The 26,412-nt window shown below is 32.1% G+C and overlaps 1 protein-coding gene across 1 annotated transcript in view; it reads right to left on the reverse strand.

Annotated features, from left to right (window-relative positions):
- The window catches only part of LOC18598935 (insulin-degrading enzyme-like 1, peroxisomal), an 89,461-nt gene that overhangs the window by 54,597 nt on the left and 8,452 nt on the right, over positions 1 to 26,412 (reverse strand). Inside the window, exons 7-10 of the mRNA XM_018120656.1 lie at positions 17,460 to 17,511; positions 16,966 to 17,088; positions 3,016 to 3,128; positions 2,663 to 2,825 (exon numbers count right to left, since the gene is read on the reverse strand). Of these exons, the coding sequence (XP_017976145.1) occupies positions 2,663 to 2,825; positions 3,016 to 3,128; positions 16,966 to 17,088; positions 17,460 to 17,511 (451 nt within the window). The remainder of the gene's footprint in view (positions 1 to 2,662; positions 2,826 to 3,015; positions 3,129 to 16,965; positions 17,089 to 17,459; positions 17,512 to 26,412) is intronic.

Consider the following 26,412-nt stretch of genomic DNA (forward strand, 5'->3'; position numbering starts at 1 on the left):
CGTAGCTGCAAAACTTGTTCTTAGGTACATTAAAGGTGCTTTGAACTATGGCTTAAGGTATAGTAACAAAGATAGTAATGAACTTCAAGGATATAGTCACAGTGATTGGGTTGGTTCAATTGATGATTCAAGAAGCACAATTGGATTCTATTCTTTTTTGGTAGTGCAATTTTTCTTGGAATTAATAAAAAAAAAGTAGTAGCTCAATCATCAACTGAGGTTAAATACATTGCTATTGCTTTAGCAGCTAACCATGCTTAATGCTTAGAAAAATTCTATCTAATTTAGGTTTCAACTAAAACAAAGGCACTTTGTTGAAGGTTAATAATCAGTCAACTATAACAATAGCCAAAAACCCTAAGCAACACGAACGTAAAAAGCATATTTGTCTCAAGTTTCATGCTTTAAGAGAAGTAGTAAAGGAAGGGAAATTCAGCTTGAATATTGCAATACTAATCTTCAACTCACAAACATTTTTGTTAAGGGTTTAAGTAGAGACAAGTTTGAATTTCTGAGAACTGAATTGAGAGTTTACCAGATAGAGACCAAGGATTTAAAGAAATGGGGGCATTATTTATAATGGCTGATTTTTTACTTGTAGATGTCATGGTTGAGAAAGTCCTTGCTAGCTTCTTAGTAGAAGAATGTAAGATAGATCTAGGAGTTTATGGCTTGGATACCAATAATGGAAGAGATTATCAAGGGGAAAAGTTGAGACTTAAGAGGGACATTGCTACAGTAGGTATTCATTGGTTATAAAACACGACTTTCCTAGCCTTAAGGGTGGCAAGGTGGCACGACCTTTTAGCTATGAGAATTCCTCTTAAGACCTGAACAACTCACATATGTCAACCCCTTCAATACTAATATTTAGACGTCTTTGAAATCGAAACCTTTTTTTGATGCACAAGATCCATCTAAGATAGCAAATGCAAAGCATACTTAAGGATCTGAACTCACGAGAAATCTACACTTACATTTTCTTAGTTAGTTACTAGAAAGGAACAGAAATATTTAGAAACTCATGATAGAGAGAAAACACAGGATTTTTATTACTTGAGCTTGTTCTGCCCCATTCATTACAAGAGACCTCATTTTCTATATGAAGAGGAGAGAAATGAAAAACTTTCTATAGTGATCGAATAAGAACACAAGTACACACAATTTACATATTTTACTAAAGTGATGGACACGTTTATCACTGCCACTTAAAGAAAGATATTATCATACTTTAATAAAGAAAGATACTGATGCACTTTAATAAAGAGAAAACTATTGGTCATCTCTAATCATAGTTTGTTCCTGGGTCAGAGGATTTGTTGAGGTCCTCAATCATCTGCTTTTTCCTCTCTCTATAGATGTACATGTGTAAAAATGATGCCTCGGGGTCAGTATCATAATGTTCGTTGCATATTTAACATCATAGTTTTGTGGAAAGTAGTGCAACGTTATCTTCATCAATTTCTCCATAATCCCAAGGTTTTAAGACCATTCATGGGGGTCAAGGATTCCTTCATTATATGCTTTAAATGCCTACATGATTTGATCGTAATAAATTCCAAATGTTTTTAGAAAATAATCCCAGGACAATTCAGTTTCCAAGGAAGGCCAAATGTGATCTAGGATAACCCTATTGTGTTGGCAGACGCATCTTTGGAACGTCCTGTATTCTTGGTCCAACTCTCTGATATTACATTGGAGAGTTCTATAAACCCATGTAGAAGGGAATGCTCCGCGCTGAGTAGCTTTCCCATGAGTGACAAAGTACTGAGGTTTGTACATAATGAATATGATCATTTTGTTCCCTTTTTCATCCTTTGAAGTGACAAGTTCTTTCCAATGAGAAATAGGGTAGAACCATGAAAGAAAATCCACAAAGCTTTTCCTCCATGCTTCTATATCGTTAAATAATGCCTTTTCTAAGAATTTCAATAAAGTCATGATGTGAAATTGGATGCCAATATGATATTTATGGGTTAAATACCATAACATCCATTTTAATTCATCAAGAAATTCTATAAATTCATAAAAAGCCTAATCCCCACATTACAGAAGAATTGGTCAAAAAAGCCCTTTTGAATTTACATATAGCACCTAAATCATACAAATAGCAGTTCAAGGAGAACTTACTAAAGTGGCTTTTCCCTTTTACGAAGGCAAAACTGATTCATGCAAGAACCTAAATTCTCCTCGATTAATTTTCTGATATCATATATATATATATATATATATAAATAAATCCAAACACAAAGTTTCCAAACAATATGAACCATACTATTATATATTACTACTAATGATTGCACATTTTACAAACTCTTAATTATTGCCACGACACATTTTGCAACTCTTTATGTTGAATATAAATCTTTTGTCAAAAGATTTTTCAAAGGAGTTAGTGTCTCACTTTAATCAAATGTATTTAAGATAATATGCTTAGAGAGAAACATCCGTAATGATTCTAACATGATTAATCTTGAATCTTTTTGATTTGGAGAATGAAAATTTGATTTTGAACTTACCTTTTTAAATAAAATTATATGCATCAACTATTAAGTTATACACTTAATCTCAAGTCTCAGTTAAATAATATGTTAAACTTGTTTAATAATTTGATTATGGATACCTTTTATGTTTTTTCTTTTCAAAAGATGCGCAAACTTACCTAGTTTTTGCAAGGTGTGATACACGGATCCTTCTCCTTTATGGCCAATGACACGACTAAGATAATAGCACGGCCCTTCCTTGTAATGATGCCTGCTTGGAGTTATTGGCCATGCAACGGTCAATTTGTGCCTTTCTTTTATTGGAACAGCCTTGACAAGAATCTGAAATCAAATCAAAATTAGACAGCTACATCAATAAACCTTTCAAGTTTCAACCACTTATATGATTTTGGTGCTTTTAATTCAAGAAACATGCTCCAATTTAATATGTTTGTTCTCTTGTTAAATTAAGAGTAATTGACATTATTATTAGTCCACTTGGCAACAACAACATATTCATTTTTCATCATACCATTAGATGTTCTGACTTGAAAGGCAGACCCGTAGATTGGAAACCACGTTGGTTGGAGTTTCGAATATCTTGGAACTTGTTCTCCACCAAGCTTTGAATTTCATCAAGGCTTTCTAGAATTCCACAACAAATCGCGTTATGAAAAAAGGAAAATAGAACCAAAGAAATCGTATTTGTTGAAAATTTAAGCAAATCGAACATTCAACTCTAAGCTTTTCTGTATTTTGTGGTAAGAGCATTGCTAGTAAAACTATATATGGCAAATTACAAGCAAATTTAGATTTTCCTTTTTCTACTTTTATTTTTCGAATGATAGGTAACAGAACGTATGAATTTTATATGAAACTATTATGTTTGAAACAATATTTTGTTTATATCATATGCTCAATTTTAATTTAATAAGACTTTTTTTCTTTTACTATTTTTTCTCAATCAATCAAATGAATTTTTATTAAAATCAAACAGAGTTACATAACCTAGGCAAGCTAGTTCATTAGCCTGAATGGCCTTGCAAAGATCCCGCACATTGCAAACCTAAAATAATAAGTGTACGTTTGGTTCACAAAATAGAATGAAGTGGAATGGAATAGGTATTCTATGACAATATAACAAAATAAAAATATTATTATGTAGTTTGGTTGACGGAATAGGTAAAGGTAGAATTTGCTATTATGACATATCACAATGTTTGGCTGTTAGATATAATTTTGGAATAATAAAAGAATATATTATAAAAAGATAAAAATACCATTTATTATAAAATATAATTACATGTTTATTTTATTTTATTTTTTAAATATTAATAATGTATAATTTATTTAAAATATTAATATTTGATATTTGAAATATTAATATTTTTAAATATTAATATTTTATTTTTAATTAATCATTAACATTTTAAAATAATATTTTTATAATATATAATTAAAAACTTAAACTTTTTATTATAATATATGATTATCTATTTTTTTATTTTATTTTTTAAATTAATAATTTTCAATTTATTTAAAATATTAATAATTGATACTTTAAATATTAATATTTTTAAATATTAATATTTTATTTTTAATTTAAATATTCTTATGGTTAAAATATTAATAATTTTAAGTATTTTTTAATTTTAAAATATTAATTTTTTATAATATATAATTAAAAACTTAAAATTTTTATTTTAAATTCTTTTTTCTTTTTCTTTCAATTTTCACTTATAAGGGACGGTTTTGTCTTATTAATTTTAGAAGCTATTTCCCTACCCATGGAATAGCAAATGCCATGGGGGAGGAGGTTGGGATTAGTTAACCTTTGATTTTGGGTGATCTTGGGGAAAAGAGATTACAAGAGAATGGCTATTCCTTGGGCCCTTTGACAACCAAATGAAGGAGCAAATATTTCTTGAGAATAGAGGGTGAATGACTTAACTATTTCCCCAATCGAACATGCTATAGTATTTCTAACACACATAGCAACTGCCAATAAAACTCGAAATAGAGGCTAGGGATAACCTTTCATTTATCAATCAAACGTTGCACAAAACATAATAGTCTAGTATTTGACAATGAAGCCATGAATCACCACATTCCACAAACAATTCTCCATAAACACAAAAGAAAGATGAAAAATGCCATGAACATATCAAATAATGTGGTTACCACCATGCATAGAACGTGTCACCTCGTTCTACTCCAAACAGTACTAAAGAGTCAACCAATGCAGGAGCAGAGGGAAAAAGGGTTAGTAGGGGTCTTTGCCTGCTCCAAAAGTTTTAAAATTTTACAATTTCTCTTTTTTTTAAAATTTTTTTTATAATTTTGGTCCTACTTTTTAAAAAAATTTGTTATAGTTTTGCCCTTACAAACATTGAACTTCTAGTATGATTGTTTTATAGAAATTGTTTTCGCTCCTCCAACATGAAATCCTGGCTTCACCACTAAGCTAATGTATTGTCTTCTCAAAATATGTGACAAAAGGAAATATCATCAATATTTCTACATAAGGTGTCTAACTCGTTAGGTTTTCCATACTTTCCATGGGCAAAGTTTGCTCTCCTTCACCTTTGAAATTGTAATTTTTGAATTAAACTCAACAATGAGCCCATTAGAACCCACCTATGAAATAGCAGCAAACAATTTGATTGCATAGAAAATAGCCATTATCTCACATAATTTGAGCCTTGTATGCCCAAGGGATCATAAAACACTCCTCGTACTTGCCCATTTGAATCTCAAAGGACACTTACCCATCTTGCCGATTCAAGTTTACCATGAGCCTGGCTATCCACATTGAACTTGAGCTCTGAAGGAACATAAATACTGATCGACCTAGGTACCTTGCACACTGCCATTGGATTAAGCTTCCACTTTTCCATCCACCACCTATTCTCCTTAATTTTTCCAATACTTTTATTAGCCTTAATCCATAACATCAACTACATTTTGATGAGGAAGATAATTTCATCACCATCTCATTTCTTCCCATTAAAAATAATCTTGTTATGGGCCAACCACAAGGATCGAAAGGATGACTTGCACGCTGCCATCCAACAGGATTTGATTCTCTCACCAAACCCATAATTATCCCATGACTAAATAATACCCTTTATCGTTTGTGCCAACACCCAATCAAGGCTTTATCATCTTAGTATTGCACGCCATAACCACCAGCTATATATAGTAACATGAACAAAAGTGGTCACATGTCTCTTCCACAAAACTACACCTACAACAATATAATTTTCCACTATAAAGGGTACCCTTATGCAATCTAAGAATTTCTTTGTAGATACTATTTGCAGAATTGCTAACCATAAGAAGGATTATACCTTTGGAAGCATAGACACCCTCTAAAATGTCTTTAAATCACACCTCTTGTTCACCTTATGCGTAAAAATTATCAAGAGTGGGAAAGAAATGCTTAATAGAAAACTTTTTTTTTAATTATGCAGCTAAATCAATCAATCATCCTTGTCATTCTGTAAAACCACCTCTTAAAACAGTCTAAGGAGACCTATATAAGTCAAACTACCAATCATATAAGCTCTTTCGAAAAAAGATATTTCACCTTTTTATAGTAAACAAATCACATACTATGCACTCTTTATTCATGTTATAGAAAACAATTGTGGGAAAGATACATTAAGTGGGTCATCGAATAGCCATTTATCAAGCAAAAACAAGCCTCTTCGTCATTGCCATCACCCATCTACACCCTTTCGTAGCAAGATGATTCTCTACCCCTTCTTGATTTGCAAGTTTAACTATTTGTCATCACATCATAGACATATTGGCCATATATTTGATGAAGGAACCCACCAAAATTTGTCCTCTTCATATTTCTTTACTAGTAAATGACTCCATAACATGTTTTTCCTCCACTCCATATCTCCACTACTATTTCCCTAAGCGGGCAAGATTTTTGCGCTATAGATTCGCATTGCCCAAACTACTCCTTGCCTTCTATTTGCACACTACTTGCCATTTAATTTTTATGATATACAAGGGAAATTCTTTATTCCTGATGGTGCTTCAAGGGGAACGATTACCATTTGAAAGACGAGTTTTTTAAGCTCAAATCTTGTTTTATGTCTCAAAGATTGATTCCTTTCATATGGGTTATTAAAGAACTAAATTTCAATTGTGGGTTTGAGAATATTTATACATTAAATGACAATAGTGCTAGCCAAGCCTTATGAGAGTAGCTTACTGACATTCTTATGCCATGGTGCCTCATGGGAAATTTTAATATTGTGAAAAATTTCAAGGGCAATATGAGAATTTTTGTGAATCTTTTAGTGCTAACTTCATTGAAGGCGCGAAGTTGGTTGATCTTCCATTAATTGGCAAGAAATTTAGTTGGTGCAACAATAGTTTTGTCCCATCACACAATAAACTAGATACATCAAAATTTATTTTAAAAAATTCCTTATTCTCTGTCCAACGATAATCCAATTTTGTTGGATATTGATGGTGTTAATTAAGGTCTAAAACCATTTTGTCTCCACCACCATTTGCTTATGGTAGATAGCTTTCAAGGCTTGGAAGTTGAAAAAATCTGAAATATCTCAAGAACTCTAGAATTTGGTTATGGCTTAAAGAAATCAAATTTGCCATTAAAAAATGGAAAAAGTAGGATTGCAATGTAGACCAATTTTAGATTAGCAAGCTCGAATATGCTATTCACAATTTACACCTAATGTTACAAAGAGGAAGTATAAATGACAACATTAGATTGCAAATCATCGTTAAGAAGGCCAAGTTATGACAATTCTATAAAGCTGAGGAAAGATGATGGCAATTAAATCAAAGGCTAAATAGTTACTTCAGAGAGATATGAATAATAATTCTTTTCATTCAATGGCCTCTGCTAGGCAACAGGCCGATTATATTGGAAAACTTATGATTCAAGATGAGATGACCAATATCATGTTTCTCTTAAAGATGAAATTGCCAAACACTTTGAGACCCTCTACAACCAAAATAATGCTGTCAACTAAAAGGAGTTCAATTGTAATTTCAAACCCCTTAAGAAGCAAAGTGCTTTATCTTTGGCAAAATCCATTTATCAAAGCTAAAGTTTTAGAGGCCATCAAAAAGTGCATTGGCAACAATGTGTTAGGTTTGGATGAAATAACCTTAAAACTTTCCAAGAAATAATGAGAAATGTTGAAAGGTGATGTAATGAAGTTTGTGCTAACCTTAGTTGTTTGATTGAATTTAGACCAATTAGTTTGGTGAGGAGTATTTATAATATTTTTGCAAGAGTCTTGGAAAACCATTTGTGAGTTATGATAAAGGAAGTTGTGGTGGTTAGTAAATTTGCTTTCAAAAGGTAGACAAATCACAGGTTGTTTTTTTATTGCAAAAAATGTTATTAATTTAAGAAGAAGAATGATTTAGGAGGTTTGTTTCTTAAATTCGATTGCAAAAAAGCTTTTCAAGTGTGGATTTGGATTTTTTAGACTTGGTAATGAAAGAGATAAGGTGTGAGAAGAGATGGAGTGGATCGACCAAGACCAGTAGTTCATTGACCTCTATTTTTCATCTCGTGAGTACAGTGCCCCCATGAAACAATTTAGCTTGAAAAAAAGACTCCGATAAGAATGTCCTCTTTCCCTTTTTTTGTTTAAAATCATTACCGAGGCTTACACTCTATTGATGAATAAAGTTGTCTCAATTGACATATTCAAAAGAATTACTATTGGGCACAATAGCTTTGAGATATCTCACATGTAGTATGCCAAAAATACTGTTATCTACTATAAACCGACCTTGAATGACTTGTTGAATATTAAGAAGTTTCAAGTTATCACAAGTCTAAGAATCAACTCCCAAAAGAGTTGTTTATATGGTATTGGTGTGGATTAGCATGCTTTAAGGTCTTAGTCTAACAGAATTCTTTGTCAAGTTAAGACCCTTCCCTCAATGTACTTAAAGCTGTTGATCTTTTGAGAATATTTATAGGAGAAAATTTCATAAAATAGATAAATTGAAAATAAGGAATGATTGATTATTTTCACTGCTGCAGTAAGTGTATTTATACACAAATATTGAGAGGATAAGAACAAGAAACAGTTAATCTAAAAATAAGGGATCAAAGACAGCACAACTTATTTAAATAACTACTACCTTTTAACGGCTCACAACATGTGGCCTTTATTCTAACATAAAAAAAACTGCTTAAGGATAAAATTCCAAGTCATGTGTTTTGACATATGGACATCCTTATCTTTGAAGTGTTGATGTCATGCTCTGCAACTGAGACTTTAAATTCCATTACACCTCCTTTAAGTCGACGTTGCCCATTCCCAGTTTGCTTTAAAGCAACTCAAATTTTTCTCTACATAACCCCTTAGTAAAAATATCTGCTATTTGATCATCAGCACCACAGTAATTTACAACAACTTCATTGTTCTTCACAACTTCTCGTATTAATTGGATCTTTAGCTAGAGCAATAGCAGACTGATTGTCTAACCAGAGAACAGTTGGATTTATTTGTTCAAACTTCAAATCCAAAAGTACCTTTTTAAGCCACAGAGCTTGATTTGTTGCAGACGCAGCAGCCACATACTCTGCTTCAGTAGAGGATTGAGCAACAATGTCTTGTTTCTTTGAGTTCCAACTGAACATAGCACTCCCAAAAGAAAAACAGTATCCACTGGTGTTTTTCAAATCATCATAACTCCTAGCCCAATTGCTATCACTATACCCTTCCAATTCTTTATTTTCAACTTGTCCATACAAAAAACCATAATTTAGAGTCCCTCTCACATACCTCAAAACTCATTTTGCAACAGTTAAATGAGTCTTTACAAGTGATTGCATAAATCGAGAAAGTAGACTAGTGGTATACATTATATCTAGCCTTGATGCTGAGAGATATAGCAAGCAACCAATTAATTTCCTATATTGAGTGACATCAACCAAAGTCCTTCCATCATCTTTACACAGTTTGGTTCCAGTAGCAAGCGGTGTAGACATAGGCTTACAACCTTCCATCTTAAATCTTTTTAACAGCTTTCTTGCATATTTTTTTTTTATGCAAGCAGATGAAGTCTGACCTTTGCTGAATTTCCAAACCAAGGAAATAACTCATCTCACCCAATTCACTCATATCAAACTCGGATTTCATTTTATTTTTGAAGCTTTTCAAATCAGTTTTATTCGGTCCAGTTATAAGTAAATTATCTACATAAACTGAGACAATAAGTTGGATTTTACCCAACGAACTCTTCACGTATAAGGTGGGTTCACTTTCACTATGAAAGAACTTGTTACTCCTTAGATAGCCATCAATTTTTTCATACCAAGCTCTTGGTGCCTACTTTAAACTGTAAAGAGCCTTGATCAATTTACAGACTTTGTCTTCTTTGCCTTTCTCAATAAATCCTTCAAGCTGCTCGACATAAATATCTTCACTTATAGTCCCATTTAAAAACGCAGATTTAACATCCATGTGCCAAATCCTCCATTTTTCCCTTCCTGCAAGTGCTACAAGAAGTCTAATGGTGTCATGCCTTGCCACCGGAGTAAAGGTCTCAAAGGAATCCACACCATGGATTTGAGAAAAACCTCTCACCACCAACCTGGCTTTCAATTTATTTATTGAGCCATCAGAGTTTAGCTTGGTTCTGAAAATCCACTTTACACTGATAACTCTTTGATGTTTTGGTCTATCAACCAAAATCCAAGTTTGGTTTCTTTTAATCATTGTCATTTCAGCCTCCATAGCAAGTTTCCATTGTTCATCAGATGCAGCTTCAATATAGGAACATGGATCAGTTATAGCAACGTTACATTGCTCATAAATATCTTGTAAAGATCGAATTCCTCTTACTGGTATGTCATCGATATTATCATCTAACTCATGTCCTGCTTCTTCTTCAAAAACATCCAGGTTTACCGCAACATTATCATTGTTATTTTCTGCAATTTCATTCTTCATCCAATTCCAGTGAATGTCTTCATTGAACACTACATCTCGACTTATGAAAACTTTCTTTGTTTCAACATTAAACAGTTGATATCCTTTCGAAACACTGCTATAACCCAAGTTGATTGAGATTTGGGTTTTTGAGTCCAGTTTGGTTTTTTTCTACTAGGGAACTTGGGAATATGCAATGAGCCAAATACTTTCACATTTGAAACAAATGGTTTATATCCATGCCAAACTTCAAATGGTGTCATTGAATTTAAAGCTGTAGTGGGTATTAAATTTTGCAAAGTCACAGCAAAATTTACAACCTTTGCCCAAAAGTATTTTGGCATTTGTTGCTCAAATAATAAGCATCTGACCATCTCCATAATAGTACGATTCTACATCTCGCTTACACCGTTTTGCTGAGGACTGTATGGTACTGTAAGAAATTGCTTGATTCCTTCTTGAGTTAACAAGGCTTTAAACTCATTAAAAGTGTATTCTGAGCCGTTATCTGATCTTAAGGCTTTGATTTTCTGATCAATTTGCTTCTCCACAAGAACTTTGAACTTCATAAAGTATTGAATGGCTTCTGACTTTTGCTTAAGAAAAAATATCCAGCAAAACCTACTGAAATCATCAATAAACAAAATGAAATATTTGTTTCCATTGAGTGATAAAGTGCCAATAGGACCACAAATATCAGTATGTATGAGTTGCAACCGATTCGTGGCTTATGTTTGACTTTGTTTAGGAAAAGGATGCCTGCTTTGCTTGCCCTGTAGACAAACTTCACATGTTTTCTCAACTTCAGTAATTACTGGCATATCCTTGACAAGATTCAAAGATCCCATGTTCTTTATCGACTGATAGTCGATGTGGCCTAATCTTTTGTGCCACAACCTAGCTTCATTTGAAACACATTAATAAGCCCTATGATTTGCTTCATTCAAATTTAATGGGAAACATTTGTTTCTCATTTTTACAGTTGTAATTTCTCTACCAGATAGGTCAAAAATAGTGCACAATTCATCTTTGAACAAAAGTGAAGTTTTTTCTTTCACTAACTACCTTACACTTAGAAGGTTTTGAGTAACTTCAAGTGCAAAGCAAACATTTGCAATGGTTTTCATACCTTTCTTAGTAGTGATACCAACAGTGCCACGACCTTCAATCTCTAGCAAATTTCCATCTCTAATTTCCACAGTTGACTTGTAAGCTTTATTTAGATCAAGAAAATTCTTAATCTTACCTATAATATGCGTGGAGCAAGCACTATCAATCAACCAAATACTGTCTTTTTTTGAGTCATTTGATTCAATAACCATAAATAGTGTTTCTTCAGCATCTTCTTTTTGTTCCATAATTGCAGCTTTTTCTTTAACCCCGTTTTCTTTGTTTTTGCAAACTTTTTCAACATGTCCCTTTTGATTGCAAGCTCTACATTTTACATGAGGCCTGTACCAGCAATATTTCTCAATGTGATTCTTCTTTTTACAATAGAAACATGGTGGAAATTACCCTTTCTTTCCTTGTTTCTTTTCTTCATACCTCTTATCTTTGTCTTTCTTCTCATGTTCAGACTTCTTGTGACTTCCACTACTGGTTCGTTTGTTAACCCTTCTTGCAGCCAAGGTTGCTTCAACATGGTCTTTTTGCCTTAATGCTCTATGTTACTCTTGACCTTGTAAAGCATTTATTAATTCTGATACTGACATAGTTGTCAGGTCCTTAGAATCTTCTAGAGAGAAAATTTTTTATTCAAATTTTTCAAGCAAACTTGCCAAAAATTTATTAACAGCTCTTCTTTCTATTATATTTTCACCAAGCAGTCTTAACTGATTTACAACTCTTAAAACTTTATCAAAATAATTCTTCATCGTTTCTTCATCTTTCATTTTTAGCACTTCAAATTCTCTCAACAAATTTAGAATCTGTATTTGTCTTATATGATCACTACCATGAAACTCTTCCTTTATCTTGTCCCAAGCTTCCTTTGCAGATTCACATGCCATGATCCTTACAAAGACTGCATCTGTGACAGCAGAGTGGATGCAAGACAAAGCTTTAAATCGTTTTGCTACTTCTTCATTGTATTGCTTCATTTGAGCAATTGTTGGGTTGGCTTGTCGGGCAGGAGGATCTCCTCCTACTTCCACAACTTCCCACAAGTCGAAGGCCTTTAGATATGCCTTCATTTTTACAGCCCACATGGGATAATTGTTGCCATTGAAAACTAGAAGAGCAGCAATGTTGTAATTGGAGGAAGCCATTTATTTATAAAGTCAGACAGAAAGAACAGATAAAGGGAAAAAAAAGTTTGTAAAAGATAGATGTTTTGAAACAATTTTGCCAAGGTCCCTTAAGATCACTCAAAAACGCTCTGATACCATGTTGATCTTTTGAGAATATTTATAAGAGAAAATTCTATAAAAGAGCTAAATAGAAAAAAAAAAAAAGAATGATTGATTATTGTCACTGCTGCAGTAAATGTATTTATACATAAATATTGAGAGGATAAGAACAAGAAACAATTAATCTAAAAATAAGGGATCAAAGACAACACAACTTAGTTAAATAATTGCTGCCTTTTCACAGCTCATAACATGTGGCCTTTATTCTAACATAAAAAAAAAAAACTACTTAAGGATAAAATTCCAAGTCATGTGTTTTGACATATGGACATCCTTATCTTTGAAATGCTAATGCCATGCTCTGCAACCGAGACTTTAAATTCCATTAAAGGCTTCCTTTGGGTATATACCTTAATTCTATGATGATATTGAATCTAGTTGTGGACAAATTTAAAGCTTGACTTGCTTGTTGGAAATCTAAATTGTTTTCTGTAAGTGGAAGGGTTACCCTGCTAAGTCAATTCTTGCTAACCTTCTTATATTCTTCATAACCCAATTTCAACTTGCTATAGGCGTTAAGGGAACTTTGGATAAAATCCAAAGAAAATTTTTTTGGAATGGATCAAGTTCTGGTAAGAAAGTCCATTTCATTTAGTAGAAAACTATTTATTCTTACAAACAATTTGGGACATTTGGTTCAGTGGATCTGCAACTAAAAGCAAAATTTTGCTCAACAAATGGATTTGGAGGTTTGAAAAGAAACATAATAGCCTTTGGAGAACTATCATCTTAGAGAAGCTTGGTTGGGACCTTGAAAGTTTAATCCCACCTTATTGCTCCAACAAAAAAGTCTCCTCTCTCTTGAAGAATATTATCTGCCCCTTGTAACAAATTCTTTTCTTAAGCCTCCATAGGGATTTTTTTCTGTAGGCAACTACAAAAAAATTTTCTTGGGATTGGCGAATGGATTAAAGGCATTGTTCTAAAAACAATGTTCTCTAGAATTTTTTTGCACTTGTTGTAAACAAATCAGACATGTTTAATCGATATAGATTTTAGGTCAATAAAATGTGGACTTGGATTAGTGACCTTAGAATAAGTTGGTTTGAGTGGGATATCCATCAATGGGAACAACTCATCAATATCTTGAAGGAATTCTTCCTTGGGTATGACTTTTAGGATAAGATAATTTGAAAAAGGTCAACAAATAACGAGTGTTGTAACAAGTCCTTCTGTAAAAAGTTCTTTTCTTCATCTTCTCTAAAATTCAATCAATGGAAACTTGTATAAGCAAGCTTTGCGTTGCAAAAAGTTGAAATCTTTTACTGGTAGTTTGTTAAATGTAGAGTAGAAATAAAAGAAAAACTTGTTAAAAAGGGCATGCTAGATCTAAATTTAGTTTTTTGCATCTTACATAAGAGGGACTATAAATAGGTTTAACTAACATCTTTTCTTTACCTATTTTGAAATCTGGGAAGATTTAGGCTTTGAGCTATAACATTTAGGGGATTTCGTGCAATACTTCAAAAGATACAACCTTTTTTTTATTAGCTTGCAACTCTACTTTACCCAATAATCTTTGTAACAAGGTATGACAAATGGCTTTATTTACTATTATTTGTTTTGGATTATTAAAAACACAACAACCTTCAAAGGTTAGAGTTTTGGTCTGAGGTAACTCATTGATGCCATTAAATGTAGAATTGCTTGGTGGTTTCAAATAAGATGACCAACAGACTATAACTTGATTATTAATATCTTTAGATTCCTAATGTTGTTTTAGCTCCTTAAAATGTTAAACCACAAAAGTTTGGGATTGTTTGGGCTTACCTCTAGTGCAACTTCCTCAAATTTAATGTCAACAGTTCGTCAAGAGGAAAACTTGGTGATGCTGGAATTGGAAAGGCTTTATGTGATGAGGTTGGTTTTGTTAAGATCATGTTTTCCAAGTTTGTTTGTATTTTTAACTCAAATATCACTAAGTTGCTTGCTATATTAGAGAAGTTTTTATAATCCTTACAGTTTCAAAGTGAGCTAACTCATAATGCTCAATGGTTGAAAGCAATTCTCTTAATGCGATCAATTGGTATTGAATTCGCATTCAGCTCAATGGAAGTTAAGAAAATTTATCTTGCATATTGAAGCGTTAAAAATTTAACTGAGAAAATGATAAATTCACTATATCCCTCACCTTGCTAATGAGTTAGCCAATGACCTAGCAAAATTAAATGTCTAAATATTATCTAATTTCTTTTTTTATATTAAACTTTTTGAATAGTTGTATTAGTTGGTTTGTGACTATTTTGAATACAAAAGAAAACAACACTTTGATTAGAAGAAAAAGTGTTATTTTGGAGGTTTGATTCCAGATTTACAAAACATATGGTATCTATATGCCTGTTTTGAGGACTAACATGTGGTGAAAAATGTTCCTTGCTATTGTTTTGGCTTATGGTTTCATTTAAATTGATGTTCTTCTTTTTTTTATAAGCCTAAATTTTTTGATTATTGAAATTACGTCAAGATTTCATCATTAATGGGCCTATGTCATTTTGCATAAAAAAACCATTCATTCAATCCCTATGCACAAGATTTTCCTCATTCCCAATGTAATCCGTATACACCCACATACTAACTCGTTCACTTTGTCATCCCTATAGTTACAATTGTTACAAAAATGTCATTGTCCAAGAAACAAAAAAATCTCAACTATATCCACATATTCGTCCACAAAACACAAGTTCACAAGCATCATTTTCCACGTTTAGCCTCAAATCCAGAACTATACATGTTACCTACTATTAGATTCATTCCACAAAGAAATTTTCTTTTTCCACACCTTTTTTTGCAAATGCCTTAATGCAATTGTTTGCTTCCCTAAAGATGTTTGTAAATTAGACACACTCGATCAGTTGCCTTAGTTTGTCCACCAATTGAAAGATTCTCCACCATTTCCATAGCTACCTTAAGGGATTCAAAATCCAACTTACAATGATTAAACTCCACCATTAATGCATTTTTCACCACCTGCTTCGATTGATAGAAATCTTCCAAAGCCACTTTGATAGCCATTACTTCAGCATAATTAGACTTACAAACACATATAGGTTTTCAAACATAGCCACTGTAACAGAAATCTTCCATAAACCATACTCCTCAATTCACCCATATTGTTTGAAAAAGTTTGGTACCGAATTTGGTAGTCACCCAAACACTCCCTAACACTTCATAATATCTCCCCAAAATTCCCAATTCCCCTTACAATTAAAAAGAAGATGATTATATTCCTCAACTTTTGATGCACACCAAAAACACTTTTACTTATTTTTCCCTAAATTTAACCCTTTCGAAACTAGGAACTTTTTTATGGGTATCCTTCCTAAGTATGCAAACCACAAAAAATATTGTACCTTAAGAGGTACTTTGAATTTCCAAGCCCACATTAATGTCTCATCTACTCCATGGCTCGGTAAATCTCCTAAAAGTTTGCTTAATTTTTTAATTGAAAATTTTTCGTGCTCATCAAATTTCAAAACCAATTTATCTTCTCTTTTCCCACTCACCTTATACCCTCAAGCTTCATCATCAATTGTTTCTCTAACTCTTTTCTCGTGCAAAAAGCCTTTACTAAACTCTATCTTCCTACTTTATTTTTCTCATTTCCTCATAACTTTCACTAACCATTGCCTTTTTACTTCTATCTAGAGTGAACAACCTAGGGTACATAATGCTAGGTGCTTTTGTTGTTGCTATTGTAACTAGGTATTTCTTGTTGTCTAATGATGCATTTGACCTTTTATTTCAAAATCTTATGGTATTGTTCATTCCTTTGTTCAAAGTCTAGATTCTCCATGGCTTTCTTTTAGTGCTATTAAAAGTATCATATGCCTTATTATTTGTTATTGTTGGATTAGTTACAATCTTCATTTGTCTACTCTCAAAGTCTATATTGTTGCGGGTGTTTCAGTTGTAAATTTTCTAGGGTCATTTTTTTCACTTGAGGTAGGCAAATTTTTTATATACTTGAGCTTTGGGCTTCTATTTGTTTTCAATTAAGGTTATTTTGTGACTATATCAATTTCTTGAAACATTTGGACTCCCCGTTATATCAATAATAAACTCCTCTATGCTTTCAAAAGAAAATGTAACTAGCATATATAACAAACTAAATGAAACCTCACTAACCTTTTGTATATAAAACCAAATGCATGAGATTGGCTGAATAATTTTCTTCATAGAACTTTAAAAGCTCCTGTCTTATATCCAACCCTTTTGCTTTTGGTCTAACGTCCAAGGTATACCAATTCCCTACATATATATTAACAAGTTAAACACACAATATAAGATGCATATATGTATGTAAAATCTTTGTTGGAAAAGAAAAGGACACCATCATTTATTTTGTTTTTAAATTAATCAAATTTATTTGCTATACAAAAGAATTCTATTTTAAATTAATAATCAAGGTATACCAATTCTCTATGTATATATAGTTTACTTAAAACAACCAACAAAATGCTCTATTTTACTACAAGTCTTTTCAATATTTCAATTTGCATAATGTCAACAAGCACAATGCATGCCAAATGACCATGTCATTTGCCAAAGCACATACTATTTTCAAAAAATGAAAGAGAAAACAAGAGTAGGGGGAAGATAAAATTACATAAAAGCTTTACCTATACCAAATCTATGATAAGGATGACTTTCCCAGCTGAGATGGTTTTGAAGCTGCATAGGAGAAAAAGAGTTACAATGGAAACGAAATAGTTATGGATAGCTTTAAACTTCATTTTATTATGCTTCTTGCTTATCATATTTTCTTGGGAAATAAAAAGTAAAAAATAACTTTAAATTAAAATTAAATTTTTTTGAATAATTTAAAAGTTAAAAATTGACTCTGAAAGATAATAGTATCACTTTGAATATGATTATTTCCTATTAGGGTTTCTCAAAGTCTAGTTTGTTTCATACTTAAATCACTTTGATTCTAAGGTATTTCGAGTGATCATAGTATTTCTGGTTCAAACTATTTTGATTAGCATCTTTCTTTTTATTTTAAATTGAATGTCTATACTAATTAATTGGCATGCAATTTAAGGAAAAAATTGTGAGTTCTAGTGATTGTTATATTAAACTCTATAATAATTTTAATATTTATTTCCATTTATTTTTCTTTTCCAAAAAGTTCAAAAAACAAACAATAAATCTTGTACTTAGAGGCAAAGCTATAGGGGCTTGTCAGAGACCACAATGCTAAAAGCTGGGAGAGAAAACGATATGGGAAGAATTTTTATCTGTGTATTGAATAAAAAAACTGTACAATGTATGTTATAGTTTTATATACAAGAATAAAGGAATGTTAAGCCTATAATAAGCTGCACTACTTGACAAAATTACAAGAATAATAAATGCCTAAAAATGAATAGCTATTTACAATTGTACCATAATTCTGTTGGTCCAGCAATCAGTGTCTGGAAATTCTTTAAAACAAATTCTTGCTGGCATCATCCTATTTAATTCTATAATACTCCCCCCACAAAAGGAGCTACCACAGCTTGTTTCTTTGCTTTCTAGCTCATCAAGGATTTTCCAAGGAATATACTGACTCTTATAATAGACCTTCTTGTGTCTAGACAGGTCTCCCTATCACTATATGCATAAGCTGTTAAGATGAGTTCTAAATGTGAAGACATCAAAATGCCATTCCCTAAAGTTCCTTTTAGGTATTTAAGTACTCTAAGTGCTGCATAAAAATGAGATTTTCCAAGCTTGTCCATATACTGTGATAATACTTGAATAGCATATGTAATGTCTAGTCGAGCAAAGGTTAGATAAATTAATTTACCTATCAATTGTCTATAAGTTATAGCATTTACTAGTTTATCTTTCTCATTAGCCTTAGATACTTTTGGTTATAGTCCATAGGTGCAAATACAAGCTTAGCACCTAGTAAACCAAGTTCCTTCAATAAACCCAGAGTATACTTTTGCTGGTAGACTGTAATCCTAGTATCTGACCTTGCTACTTCTAGACTAAGAAAATATTTCACACATCTTAAATCCTTCAACTTAAACTTGGAACTAAGATATTGCATAACATCATTTGTAGCCTTCACAGAAGAACTCCCTATCATTATGTCATCAACATAGACAAGTAATCGCACAAAATCATTATTTTTAGTTGTGTAAGTAAATAAGGAATAATCTGATTTTGATTGTGCGAAACCATAAAGTAGTAATGCCTCAGTGAACTTACAATTCCACTGCCATGATGCTTGTTTGAGCTCGTAGAGTGATTTGTCTAGTTTGCTACCAAACTTCACACCACTAGGATACTCCCCATTGATGAGATAACCTTAAGGCAGGTCCAAGTAAATAATCTCATCAAGGTCTACATTTAAGAAAGCATTATTGAGGTCTAGACGTTATAGATGCCAATTTTTCAATGATGTTATTTCTAAAAACGTTCTGACAGTAGGTTGTTTAGCCATTGGACTAAACGTCTCTTGATGGTCAAAGCTTTCTCGTTGATTGTAACCTTTAGCCGCGAACCTAACATTGTATCTTTCCACATTGCCATCAGCATTCATCTTCACTTTATATACCCATTTACTACCAATAAAATGTGAATCAGAAGGCAATGGTACCACACTCCAAGTGCCATTGTCTTCCAAGGCATCAATTTTACTTTCACGGCATTCTTCTAATGATAAACTGAATCGCTTGATGATAAGTTTTTAGCTCATCAACATCGGACAAAGAAACAATAAAAGTTTTATGAGAATCAAATAATAGATTGAAAGATAGAAAATCTTGAATAGGATATTTAATGACACTGTGTGATGATGCAGATGGTAAATCACAATGATATGCCTCTAAGTATTTTAAAGGTCTTCTTATTCTATCTCTTCTCCTCGATGGAGAGTTTTCATGATCACTAATAAAGACAACAAAATGATCATCATAGGAATTAGATATTTAAAGAGGATGAAACAGTATTTGTATTGGAAATAGATTCTGAATTTAATGGACTTGAATTATTTATGTCATGATAAAATCTATCAATGACAGAAAATTACCAACAAGATTATAATCATGAACAAAAATATTAAAGTCTGAATAATTATCAATATTGATATTGAGATTATTGGTGATAAAATTATACTCACAAGATGTTTGAGGAACTGTTTCTTTATTGATAGTTTATGTTGGCTTTTGGAAGGGAAAAATGCTCTCATGAAAGATGACATCCCTACATATAAAGATTTTATGAGTGCTCAAATCATAAAACTTGTATCCCTTCACTTCTGTTGGATATCCTAGAAATACCTCCAGGGTTTAACTTTTTTCTATTATGTAACAAAGTGATTGCAAAAAAAAAGGAACCAAATACCTTGAAATGTGAATAAGAAAGTGGTTTTTTGAATTATTTCTCATATGGAGTTTTATTTTTCAAGATTGGTGTAGGTATTCGATTGATAATGCGGGCTGCTCAAAGTATTGAATCACCCCAAAATTTTAAAGGCAGACAGGACTGAAAAATCAAAGCTCTAACAACTATCAGCAGATGTTGGTGTTTTCTTTCAACCACACCATTCTGCTGTGGTCTATCAACGGTTTTCTTTCAACCACACCATTCTGCTATGGTCTATCTACACATAATCGTTGATGCACAATTCTGTTAGAAGAATAAATCAACAAGTTTAAATTCCTGACCATTATCAAATCTTAATTACTTAATTGATTTACGAAATTGGTTGAATATCTTATTGTAAAGGGATTGTATCAAACCTGTTGTGTCAGATTTAGCATGCATAAAAAAAGTCCATTTGAAATTATTGTAATCATCTACAATTGTAAGAAAATATCGATGACCATTAATTGTTGGTGTAAAATATGGACCCTAAATATTTACATGCACTAAATAAGATGCAAATTTTGAACTTTGAACATGAACAAGAAAAGGTAAACATTTTGCTTTGCTAGTGGACAAATTTCACAAGGTAAATCATCAGCTCAATGAACTTTAAAACAAACTTTTCCTATTGGATTTATCCTATTTGAAAAGACATGCCCTAATCTATAATGCCAAAGGTCAAAATAGCTAGGAGCTCTTGTACAAGTAGAAACTGTTTCACAAAAATCCTTGGAAATTGAACCAGTAATTGTTGGTTCACAATTGTTCACAAAGCTAACAAAACCAGTAAAAATGGAATTGGCAAACTTTTCAATACTAAATTTATCAAAGTATTGTGCATCACAGTTGTCTTGCAAGAGGTATAGACCTACTATAACTTTAACAAGCCCAATCACTGTCCATGACTTGCTGTGCTGAATTACATAGTATGTATCAATAAAAAAAAATAAAAATTCTTTGTATTTGTTATCTTACTAATAGAAATAAAATTGAAGCTGAATGAGGGTACACACAAAACATTGTGCAAGATAAACCTTGAGTTTATTTTGATTATCCCTATATGTGATACAGGCACTTTGACTTTGTTTGGTAAATGAACATACATTTGATAAATAGGCTTTGAAGAAATAAAAGACTTACTGAAACACGTTATATGATCACTTGCACCTATGTTAATTATCCAAGTATCATTCTTACCATGAAATTGAAATCATTATGAAACTTAATTGAATTTAATGAACAAGATGGATGAGAAATATACCAACCAACACTAAATTAACAAGACAGGATCTGTTTTGCTGATTTGGTGAGGCTTGTCCACCATCAATTGAGTTTGTAGCAGGTTCATTGATTAGTGCTAGAATTTTGTTGAACTGATTCTTAATGAAAGAAATAGGCAAAGTGGAGTTGATAGGCATTTCTTATGATTCATCATCTTGAGGGTTACACATCACATTATTAACCATTGCCTTTCATCTCTTTGGATCAAATTTACGTTTAGTGAATTTGAAATCATTGGGGAATCTTATTAGTCTATAACACTTCTCCTTTGTATGACATTTTTATTGTAGTGTGCACATGCAACATAAGGCCTTTGCTTCTTTTTTGTACCTTGTGTAACAACCATGGCAGATAACTCAAGGTTGGGCAGTGATTGAAAGGTTAGTTCCTCTATGATTACTCCCTTATCATTAGATAGTAAGCCTCCTTCAAGTTTGGAAATGGTTTCAGCATCACTATTTTAGACCTTAAGCAAGAGTAGGTTTCATTTAACCCATTTAAAAACCTAAATACAGTGTCATTTTAAATCCAGTCCTTGTAAGATTGAAACATTTCGGGTTATAGGTTCCACAAAGGCAATGAGGTAATGGCCCATAATCACGTAACTCTTCCCATAAACTATTTAGCTCAGTAAAATAAACATCTATAGATCTTGTACCTTGAGTGACATTGTTGAGGCAATACTGAAGTTTACGATGCGAGCATCATTAGGTTGGTTGAACCTCTCTTTTATTGTTTCCAAATTTGGTAAGCAGAGCTCATGTAGAACACAATTGACGTTATGGGCTATGTAAGTGATTCCAAAAGCCACGCCACAATAAGGTCATTGCAGTAGGACCAAGCAATGTGAAGCTCATCAGATGAACTTGGTTCTGGCAAAGTTCCATCAATGAAGCCCTTCTTATTCCAGATTAAGAGAGCTAATGTGAAGGATTTGCTCCAAAAGACATAGTTGTTGGAGCTCAGCTTAGGGTTTATCACCACTGACCCATGGTGATCTAAATGGTGCCAAAAATAAGGTGATTGAGCATTTTTTGTTGGGGATACTAATGATTTTGAGGTAGTTGAGTTTGTGATTATAGTACTAGTTAAGTCTACCATTTTCTTGAATTAGTGAACCAATATAGGATTTTAGTCTATATTGAAAGGATTTGAGGGATGAATTGATTGCGCTGAAAGAGTTAAGCCCAGATCTAAAAAATTTTGCGTGATGATTCAAAAACCAGTGAAATGTTTAGGAGAGATCTGAAAAGAAAAAAACAATTGAAATCTGAAAAATAGAAAAAAAAATTGGGAAATAAGTGATAAAAGGATTAAACAAACAAATGGATCCAAGCAAGGAATTCAACGAAGAATCCCAACTTGCTTTGATACCATGTCAAAAGTTAGGAGAGAAAATGATATGGGAAGAATTTTCATATCTGTGTTGAATAAAAAAAAACTGTACAGTGTATCTTTTATTTTTATAAACAAGAATAAAAGAATATCAATCCTATAATAAGTTACACTACTTAACAAAATTACAAGAATAATAAATTGATGCCGGGCCATTGTAAAGACATCTAGACGTTGTGAAAGACACTAATCGTGGCGAGATTGAAAACCTCATTAAGGTGAATTACCAATCTTGACAAGGTTGAAAACTCCACTAAGGTGAAAAATAGCTAAAATCTCACTTTGGTTGGTTAGGCCAAAGATACTAGAAACCTCTTACTCTTTAAAAAGAGCCTAGAGGAATAAGCACTCTTACTTAAAAAAATATTATTTATTAACTCTCAACTGTAATATCTCATAACTAAGCTTAAGGGTCCTATTTATAGTATTATAGGCCCACATCTTAATAAAATTTTACTTTTAGTTGCCTAATACAATTAGAATAATTAAAAAAAGATTTAAATAAAATAAGTGTTCTATTCCTAAATAGAACATGACTATCCTAATCAAATACTAATTCTTAAAAGTATTAAAATTCTAATAAAAATAAGAAAAGAACCCTAATCTAAATAGAATAAAGAAAATAAATCCTATATCAACTACAATTAGAAAAACTAAATAGAATCGTAGATGCTCTTGTATCATAAATGCCCAAGAATGCATAGCTATTTACAAATGTACCATTATTCTGTTGGTTCAACAATTAGTGTTTAGAATTTTCTTTAAAACAAATTTTTGTCGGCATTATCCTATTTAATTCTCGAATGCCTTTGCTTTTGAAGGTCTTATATACGCTATAGCTTCTCAACATAACAAAGGGAAACTCTTGCTTTGACCCTACAAAAATTTTAACTACCCCCTTTTAGAGGTGCTTATGGACCAAGTCAAGCTTGATTGACACCTCTAAAATTTAGATTCAAGTTTAGACCTAGCTTGATTAATTAAATTTTATTTATTATTAAAATATTAAAAATTATTTTTTATATAAATATTTTTAATATTTGTAAATATATTTTCAAATTAAATTAAATAATAAATAAATAAAATTATTCATATAATAAATATCTCAAGTCTGGCCTAGTCGAACTTAAGCCTAAAAGATCTTGTCCATGCCACAACTTAAGTCAGGCTAGGCTTGGGTGGAGAGATTTATCGCCTTTCTTATAAAATTTGAAATCAATATTATAAATGAAATAGAGGGAGTTGAGTTGGAGATAATCACCCAAAAGAACACCTTCCAGATTTGCTATGAATGCCAAGAACACATTTACAACAATAATGCAAATCTTTTTTGCCTCTTTTCTATCAATATGGTTTACTTAGGGAAGAGTTTCATATTTCTTTTTGAATTACTCAGGAAAAGGGAAACCTATTTGAGATCTCCCCAAAAGATGAGCCATGTCAACATTGTGCCATGTCAGCATTATGCCACATCATCTGTATTAGTGTTATGTCAACTTGGTCAAAATGTCATATCAGCATACTTAACGATCAAATTTAACGGTGTTAAAGTTAAAGACTGAAATTAATAAATTGATAAAGTATAAGGAACCAGTTCATACAAATTATTGTATCAGGACTAAATGTATACTTTTTGTATAATACAAAGACTAATTGCATAAATTAACCAAAAAAACACTAATTGTTTTAAACTGATTACCATCTTCTTAATTGAAGTCATCCTTGCCAATAAAAAAAACCTTCACTTTCTTCAACATTCCCTAAACCCAACTACCTTATAGTTAGAATGTTCTCTCCTTGTTTGTAAATTCCTGTTCCTCTTTTAAAAATCATTCTTTAGGTAGTCTTGAATTTTCAAAAACTGTAAAAAATGTGGGGAGAGAATTTATTATTGTTAGTAAATAAAATTCAATACCATCAAATTTCCCTTGGAGATTTTAAGGAAGAGAAAAGTATTAGATTTCCCTTATAGATTCTAGGAAAGAGAATAGAAGGATTTGACTTTCGTTTACAGATTCTAGAGAAGAGAATAGCATCATATTTCCTTTACAACTTTTAGGAGAGAGAAAAGAAGGATTTTTCTTTTATTATGGAACAATATGTTGGCTCCATTAGTTTTTGATGATAGTAAAACATTCTCATTCATTTGTATCTACTAATTCTACTTAAGTGTGCAGGACAAGAATTGTATGTCAATGATAATTAAATAATTCCATGGGATATATCAAAAAGGTATATGAATAAGAAGCCACAACTAATCAACAAAACAGAAGCTCCATAGTTGAATAATGAAGGGTTAGTCAGCTAAAATTCGAATCAAAAGTTGGCGGGCTTAAGAGTATTGAGAAATAGAAAAGACTTAGTTGACCAAGAAATGGGTTAGTCAACTAAGAGCCTACTGCCAAAAATCTGGACTTCAAGATAGAACCAACTTAATCGACTAAGAAGGAAGTTAGTCGACTAAGTGCTCACTACCAGAAATTGGGATCAGAAAACAAAAACAACTTAGTCGACTAAAAGCACAGTTAGTCGACTAAGAGCATTCTGCCAAAAACTTTGAATTGGCACTAGAAGACAGATTAATGGCTAGAACTGCAATAAAACTGTTTTCAACGGTCAAAAAACTGCCTAACATCTATCAGAGCTGATTTTCCAAGTATTTAAGAAGCTTCCAATGGCTAGAAATGTAATTAAGGCTTCCAAGAACAAAAAAAGCTCAAAAACCAAAAAATACTCTCTTCTTATTTACTGCACTCAACTCCTATCTTTTGTAATTGTGATCTGCACTTCACTTTGTACCACTTAGATCAACCTTGTGATCATAGGTACACTCTTATCACTTCTCTTCTTGTATTCTTAGAGTAAACAGATCACTCTAAGGGATTGATTCAAGCTAGGATTGCTTGATTGAGCATAGGTTCTAACTTAGCCTTGAAAAGCTAAGTGTTGGGTTTTACTTGATCCCGGTAAAAAATATTATGAAAGGTTTTGGCTAAGCCTAGTAAAAGCCATTTTAAAGATTTGGTGAAAGCTTGTGAATTTCACCTTTTTATAGTAGATTGATTTGGAAAATCCTTGGCTGAATAATCAAGATAATTGATGTAGGTTTTGGACCGAACCACTTTAAATTCTGGTTTATTGTCTACTCTGATTTTATTTTTATTTTTATTCCTTTTTAAATCATTTTCGCATCTTGCATAGAACAAGTCTTTATTGATCTTAAAACTTTTCTTCAACTTAGAGCCAATTTGAGTAAGAGCCAAAAAGTGTTATTCACCCCTTCTAGCACATTCATTTGGGACCAACACAATATTGTTATGTGTCCTACCTTTACTATTCCTTTTCTCAAAATCATTTCTAGGTATTTTCGAATTTCTCTACACCAACTTTCAATCAAGCAACAAGGGCTTCAATCAAATAGAAAAAGTTGGATTAGATTTTTTTCTAGGAAGGATGACTTCAATTACGAAGATGATAATCAGTTAAGAAACTATGGTAATCAATTTGAAACAATTAGTTTTTTTTTTAATTTTTTGT

This window comes from Theobroma cacao, chromosome 5 (assembly GCF_000208745.1).
Source record: "Theobroma cacao cultivar B97-61/B2 chromosome 5, Criollo_cocoa_genome_V2, whole genome shotgun sequence".
Lineage (NCBI taxonomy): Eukaryota > Viridiplantae > Streptophyta > Magnoliopsida > Malvales > Malvaceae > Theobroma > Theobroma cacao.